General features: G+C 52.4%; 1 protein-coding gene across 1 annotated transcript; it reads right to left on the reverse strand.

The window, feature by feature from the left end:
- Window positions 1-310: 310 nt before the first annotated feature.
- Window positions 311-7,054, reverse strand: LOC122380775 (adenylosuccinate synthetase-like; the record flags this gene model as incomplete). Its single annotated transcript, XM_043364217.1, is given in 7 exon segments — window positions 311-527; window positions 1,543-1,790; window positions 2,774-2,898; window positions 3,799-3,953; window positions 5,793-5,843; window positions 5,846-5,997; window positions 6,862-7,054. Coding segments are annotated over 7 exon segments (974 nt in total), but the record flags the coding sequence as incomplete, so codon positions are not given.
- Between the last annotated feature and the right edge of the window lie 200 nt (window positions 7,055-7,254).

Genomic DNA, 7,254 nt, shown 5'->3' on the forward strand with positions numbered 1-7,254 from the left:
GAGAGAGAGAGAGAGAGAGAGAGAGAGAGAGAGAGAGAGAGAGAGGGAGGGAGGGAGGGACTGAGAGGGAGGGGAGAGAGGGAGGGAAGGAGAAAGAGCGACCGGAGCTGGGAGGGAGGGGAAGGTGGATGGAATTATGGTGGTCGATATTACTCAAATGATCTGAAGACAACGTGAATATGACAAAAAGGCCGAGATGGTCACTAATAGCTTAATGCAAAACTTGTAACGCCAGCTCATGCCGCTTTCTTTCCTTGTCGCCCAGTCTCAAATCCGGTAACCCCTTCCTCATCATCCCCAGTACATGATAATGGGGCACTTAACGTTATATTGGTACTGAAAATACGAGTACACGGCAGGTACACGGGTTACCGGTCCGGCGGGGGGCCAACGCTCTACCGGGCAAACTAGCGGGGTGCATCATTCAGTCCACAGCACACTCTCTCACACGGTGAACCGGACGCTTGGCGGCGGCAGTCACACCTGGATGATGGAGTCGCGACACTTGCCCACGCCGATCCACTTCACTGTCGACGGGGAGGGGAGGGAGGGGATGTTAGACGTGAGAATATATTCTGAGGGCAAGACGTGCGTAAGCAATGGTGGGACGAATATTTCCTCGGACACACCGCAAGGCCATCGGAGCGGACGATCAGATTAGAGAAATGCAATTAAATTAGAAGACATTTGTCCCCGAAGACAGAGAATGGCCATGCTCTTTTTACATGTGTTTAAATCTTCATGACCACATAGTTTGAAGCAAGGAAATTTCCAGGTCAAACTCCTAGCTAGCAACTTTTCCTGTGGAGTCTAACCCATTGGCAATAATCACTCTGCAAACGTCAGAGATGCACGGCGGATCAGCCACTCAAATGACGACGCGCCAATGGCCGAGCGTGACGACTGATAAGGCCATCAGGGAAAGACCAGCTTCGAGCCCCACACCCAAGATTAAGCCGAGCGAATCCATATTGACGACACACTTAGCAGGGTTCACAGTCTCACAAAGGACAGCTAGATGCATTATCGGAAGCAAAATCACCGTCATTCTATCATCGAATGACGTTAACTGATATCAATACATCGCCATCAAGGACCCGTTATTTTTGGCGCAGGATCAAACACAACTTCACTTTTACTCACTAGTCTGTAGCTAATCCGTCGAGCACCACTACCGAACGACTAACAGCCGCGTAGCTGCAGACCCCAACCGCCCTGATATCCCTTCCTCTAACTACACCCGGTTGTGCCTGGCTTTACGTCCCCATTCATACCCGCCCATCCCCTCTGTACCCGACTAGCTCCGCCTACACTCCCGCCTCTGTCCGCGCGCCTATCTCCACCTACATTTCCGCCTCTGTCCGCCCGCCTATCTCCGCCTACATTCCCACATCTGTCTGCCCGCCTATCTCCACCTACATTTCCACCGCTGTCCGCCCGCCTATCCCCGCCTCTGTCCACCAGCCTATCCCCGCCTCTGTCAGCCTGCCGCCTACATTCCCGCCTATGTCCGCCCGCCTACACTCCCGCCTCAGCGCTCACCTGGCACGCCGACCAGCCGCTCCATTGTGCGGATATACTCCTGGGCGTTGGCGGGCAGGTCTCCGAAGGTGCGCACACCCTCTGTGCTGCACTGCCAGCCGGGCACGGTGATGTACTCTACCTCGACCCGCGCCAGTTCGGCCGAGCTCGCCGGGAAGTGGTCGAGCCGCCGGCCGTCGAGCTGGTAGTACGCGCCCACCTTCACCTCAGGGAGGGTGTCCAGGATGTCCAGCTTGGTCACAGCCAGCCTGAGGGTAGGGGTATCAGCGACGCAGGTTAGAGAGGAAGGGAAAGATGGAAATTTAGGGGAGAGAATGAGAGATGTAGAGTGAGAGATCGACAGTCCCAAGGGTACGGGTTTTACATCGAAGAGCACAGATGAAGAGAGGTAACTGAGCCAACAATTGTCGAAATAAATCGTCGCTCTAACATCGTCACCAATTTGGCACTTATAAGCTCGGATCAACACCATCCAGGTTACATGTGACCCTCAACACAATCTCCACCCTCTCTCCCCAGTGTGCGACCATGGAGGAGAGAATACTGGAGTGGCAACTTCACGCTTTTTTGCGACAGACACCTTCCAGCTAGTACCGTTCATAGGTTCTTATCGAAAGCAGAACTACACCACTCAGCCAATCAGCGTTGCCAACCGTCCGTAATTCAACCAATGAGCGCGCTCGTAACTCTGACGAATAAAATGAACAGACTACATCGAGCAATATTTCAGATTGTTTGCGCGGCGTGGTGCGGCGATAATGGTTGATGTCGGTTGAGTTGAAGTATTTTGTTTTATGAATATACAGTGAGGTATTTCAATTTTAGTATAAGAATTTGGTTATATCAAGTACATAGCGAAATGGAAAAAAGGAAAGGAAGTCGTTCGATTTCGAAGTCGGATTTGAGATTAATCTGTGAAAGTCGCTAGAACTTGAATGTAACCATTGTCTTCTCCGTTTAATTTCCTGCTCATTGATGTACAAAAATCACACGTAGCGCCCAAAATAATCCTCCTACGCCCTTTTCTCTAAACCGCTGCACGCCATAGCCCGCCATTATAAGCCGACCGCCGCGACCCGCCGATACTAGCTGGGGCGCTTCGACCCGCTCCCGCTAGGTGGCCCGTGTCTGTCGCTAACGGCCCATGCTAAAGGCATGGAGTTGCCACTCCAGTATTCTCTCCTCCATGGTGCGACGAACGACAAGTCGGCGCCGGTCTCAGATCACTCACGCTGTATATCCGTTCACCATGTTGGAGTGCCGCAGGAGGGCACAGTCGAGCCAGCCACAGCGGCGTCTCCTGCCCGTGGTGACACCCACCTCGGCCCCGCGAGTCTGCAGCAGCTCACCGATCTCCTGCGGGGAGGAGACGGTAGGTATCAGCACAGCTCACTTATCTCCTGTGGAGAAGACAAGGTAGGGATCAGCACAGACTGCCAATCTGCTGTAGGGAGGAAGCGGTAGGTAAGAGCACATATTACGGGTCTAATGTGGTGAGGGAACGTCACGTGACAGCACAGGTAACCAATCTCCTGTGGGAAGGAGACGGTAGGTGACACCACAGGTTACGGGTCTACTATGGGGAGAACACGGTGAGTAAATTTCAATGTACGCTCATCACGAGTGGGCAGGACATGGGACACAGTATCAAATCTCACTCACCAATCTCAGGTGGAGAGCTTAACAATAAATGGACCCAAACAGAAGCGATGTAACTTATTCCGGTAACGCCCACAAAGAGTCCCGTAGCTAAGTTGGTTAGAGCGTTGGACTCCGCGTGGTGAGAGCACGCGTTCCCGGTTGTGACAGTCCGGGTTCGAAGCGCGACGGGCGCTCGACATTTATGGGCCTCCTGACAGGTATGGTTGCGGTTGGTGGCAGGCCGTAGCCAGGCGAAGTCAGCGAGGGGACCGGCCGTGCGCGGCTTTGTGCGCACGTTAAACTTTGGACTCTAAATTCTGCCATAGAATCGGAATTGCGCGATCGGAGGGTAGAGGGCAGGGTCATCGCAACAAGCTTCGCTTAGCGGTGGCTCTGTCCTTGTGAATCCTTCCCATCAAAAGGTTCGGACTAAATTTATAAAAAAAAAAAAGAGAGAGAGAGCATCCACTCTCATTCAAATCCACCCCTTTCATCAATTCACCTCGTCTTCCCGTCAAAACCACGAACTCTGTCACTTCCCTGTCAATAACATAGAGCCTCAACCGCCGGCAGAACCAACATCACCCCATCGCCTCCGCCGGCAGCGCCACTCACGTTCAGCTGTTCGGTGGGGAACGGGCCGACGCCGACGCGCGTCGTGTACGCCTTCACCACGCCGTAGACGTCTCCGATGCTGCGCGGCGGCACGCCCAGTCCGGTGCACACGCCGCCGGCGCTGCAGTTGGATGAGGTGACGAACGGGTAGGTGCCTGCAGAAAGAGTGGAGCTGGGTTAGAGGGACGGGACAGAGGGGAGGGGGGGGTCAGAGACGGGTCATGAACGGGTAGGTGCCTGCAGAAAGAGTGGATGGTTACAGGAATGGGTACGGTCCTGCCGGTAAAGAGAGATGGGTCACCAAAGGCCAACGGGTACAATCGGCAGTGTATGACAGCACTCAAGCGGTTGGAAAAAGCGTAATGGCCAGCTGCTGATAGACGACAGGGAGGTGTGAATGCAGGTGTGGTTTAATATCGATTTCGGAAATGATTTGTGACGACAAATACATACAAGCGATGGCGAGCTTTGGCATCTAGCTAGAGAGACATGTTCTACGTGCGCTGCAAAACACGCATTTTCAAAATAGTAATTATACCTGTATTGTACCGGGAAATAAAGCGAATATACTGTCATTTAAGGGGCAAACATCACCATCAGCCCACCAGTAGCAGCTGGTAACCACCCAGCTGTTACGACGCCCCCTGTGGTTGATACGACACCGCATACTGAGCTGCGCGACCCATCTGCGTTCACTGTTCATAGAGGACGCGACGGGCACGATTTGAAGGACGGACGCCACAGAAACTGGTGACAATTATATGATAGTGAGGTTCAACCAAGGCAGACGAACACTTATCACGAACAAAGACCTCACCTGTTAAAGTATGCAAAGTGCAGTGCATTGCAACTGTTTTACACCATTCAGCGTCGCTTCCAAACTGGTCTAGAATCCATCCACAGCCTATAGATGCAGATAAAGCGAAGACACGAGGAATGAACTGAGAGTGAGTGTCGAGAAGGAAGTGTATTAGCAGCATTGTCATTCGTGTGAGAGAAGATGCCAAACAACATCTAAATTCGGTAATAAAGCAGGGAGGCGCATCACAGACAGGCATTAACAGGGTCGTAGAAGACGACCACCGACTCAGCATGCCTTGAAAATTTAGCCATAGACAGGTTCATGAGCACCAAACAATAGAGCCGAGGTAACCCAACAGCAGCATGCAGCACTGAGCAGGCGCACAGACAAAACAATATACAGATGCATTTTGAATTGTAATGTATCATTTTTGATCAAGCACAACTTACTGCAAATGCTGCAAAATATGGACATGGAAGTAAGGCGTGTTAAAGAAAAGTGTAAGCGAGGCTGCTTTAGTTCATATCTTAGCCGAACCTATATAATACAGCGATAGCACAGCAGGTAATTAATGTGTTTGTGTCTTGTATCCTTGCATGATTTAGGCACAATCACAGCAAACTGAACACAGCACCACTCACTCTAAACACACCAAAGGACATGGAAGGGTAACGGCAGGGTGTTGCTGAGGTCCGACCTAATTCAGGAGTTTTTAACTATTAATGGGTCAAGGACAATGATCAATGATGGGCGATAAAGGAGAGAGAAAGAGAGAGAAAGAAGAGAGAGAAAGAGAGAGAGAGAGAGAGAGAGAGAGAGAGAGAGAGAGAGAGAGAGAGAGAGAGAGAGAGAGAGAGAGAGAGAGAGAGAGAGAGAGAGAGAGAGAGAGAGAGAGAGAGAGAGAGAGAGAGAGAGAGAGAGAGAGAGAGAGAGAGAGAGGAGAGAGAGAGAGAGAGAGAGGCGCTACGAGCAGTTTTTAGCAGGGATGGCAGCAGAGAACAAGGAATTTAACACTGCAACACTATGACACGGATAAGTATGCAGCCACAAAAATGTACAGGAAAAGCCAAAACACAGCAAAAACCAAGCCTGCAATGGCCAAATATCTGTCACAACTGCAGCCCAAAGCCAAGCTCAGTCGCCAGTCAGCCCAGCACCAGTCAACAGAGCCTAGTTAGTCCAGAGCCCTCACCAAAGTCAATGTCGAGCATGACGGCATTGGCGCCCTCGACCAACACCCGTTGCCCTGGGCCAGAGCGCCGCTGACCAGACTGATCGAGTCCACCACCAGGGGGCGCAGGCGCTCGGCGTACTGGCGGTAGCGCTCCAGCTCTCCGTCCACGTCGACCGCCAGCGCCGGGAACATACGCTGGTGGTGCGCCACCAGCGAGCGGTACCTGACGCGCCGCAGCGGCACGGCCGGGTGGAGGGTACACGGTCATACCGCCGCCAGAGGGACACAGTAAGGGCGACGCGGGAGACAGGACGGGCGTAGGGAGAACAAAGCGAGGGAGGGAGGATGGTCATCGCGACCAAGGAACACAGGGAAGGCGGCTGAGGATTGAAGATTCAGGAGGGTAGCTGGGACGGCGAGACGGACATGGCTGGATCTTGGGTAGGGAAGATTGTCTGGCGAATTCTAGTGAGTTACCACGAATCAACCATGAATGGCGTTAGTTATATATACGCAAATAAATGTCGTTGGTTAGGAGCTGGCACATACATGTCGTAAGTTCGGTGTAAGCGTATCATCAAGCCTGAAAGCTGTGTATAAAAGCGGCTTAGCTTAGAGTGATGGCACACGAATTCAGCAGCGTAATGGTGTCACCTACATGAAAATGACTGGGCCCAGTTCATATAGAGCCCCTTTGCTGCTAAGTGACACTCGTTGGAAAGGGCGACCCGACAGATGGGTACATATAGGTACACGCTCTTACACACCTGACCAACGTTAGTAAAAGTGTCCCTGGCTTTGAGTAAGTGTCACTTTAGCAAAGTGACACTAGCCATAGCCAACGTACTTTGCGCTATGAACTAGGCCCTGATACATTCCCTCGTAGGACAGTAGAATACACGGAGGCTTAAGTTCATGAAAACCTACACTCAATCCCTTATGTATATAAAACTAGTAACCTCTGACCCATGTTCAACGGAATCTCTCCTTTCCACCTTTCCCACAGCGCCTATTCACCACTCCACTGATAACTCCCCTCCCCGTTTAAGCGTCCCCTCCTCTCCTCCGACCCAGGGCGGCCACCCACCGCTCCACGAAGTAGCTGAAGTCGCCCAGCAGGTCACAGACCCTCAGTCCATTACGCGTCGCCTTGGACGAGTAGGTCGGTCCAATACCCTTCTTTGTGGTGCCCAGCGACTTTTTGCCACAGCTCGCCTCCGTCTCTCGTTCCTTCTCGTGTAGTCCGTCCACATCCTGAGGAAGGGGGATGAAGTTAGAAACTTCGGGAGGGAACGCCACGGAGGAGGGAAGAGGAGAGAGAAAGAGTCAGAAGAGGGATGAGAGACAAAGGAGGGAGGGAGGAAGAGAGGGAGGGAGAGGGAGAGGGAGAGGGAGAGGGGAGAGAGTGTGAGAGAGAGAGAGAGAGAGAGAGAGAGAGAGAGAGAGAGAGAGAGAGAGAGAGAGAGAGAGAGAGAGAGAG

Source organism: Amphibalanus amphitrite, unplaced genomic scaffold (genome assembly GCF_019059575.1).
Source record: "Amphibalanus amphitrite isolate SeventyFive unplaced genomic scaffold, NRLGWU_Aamphi_draft 000106F_arrow, whole genome shotgun sequence".
In the NCBI taxonomy this organism is placed as follows: domain Eukaryota; kingdom Metazoa; phylum Arthropoda; class Thecostraca; order Balanomorpha; family Balanidae; genus Amphibalanus; species Amphibalanus amphitrite.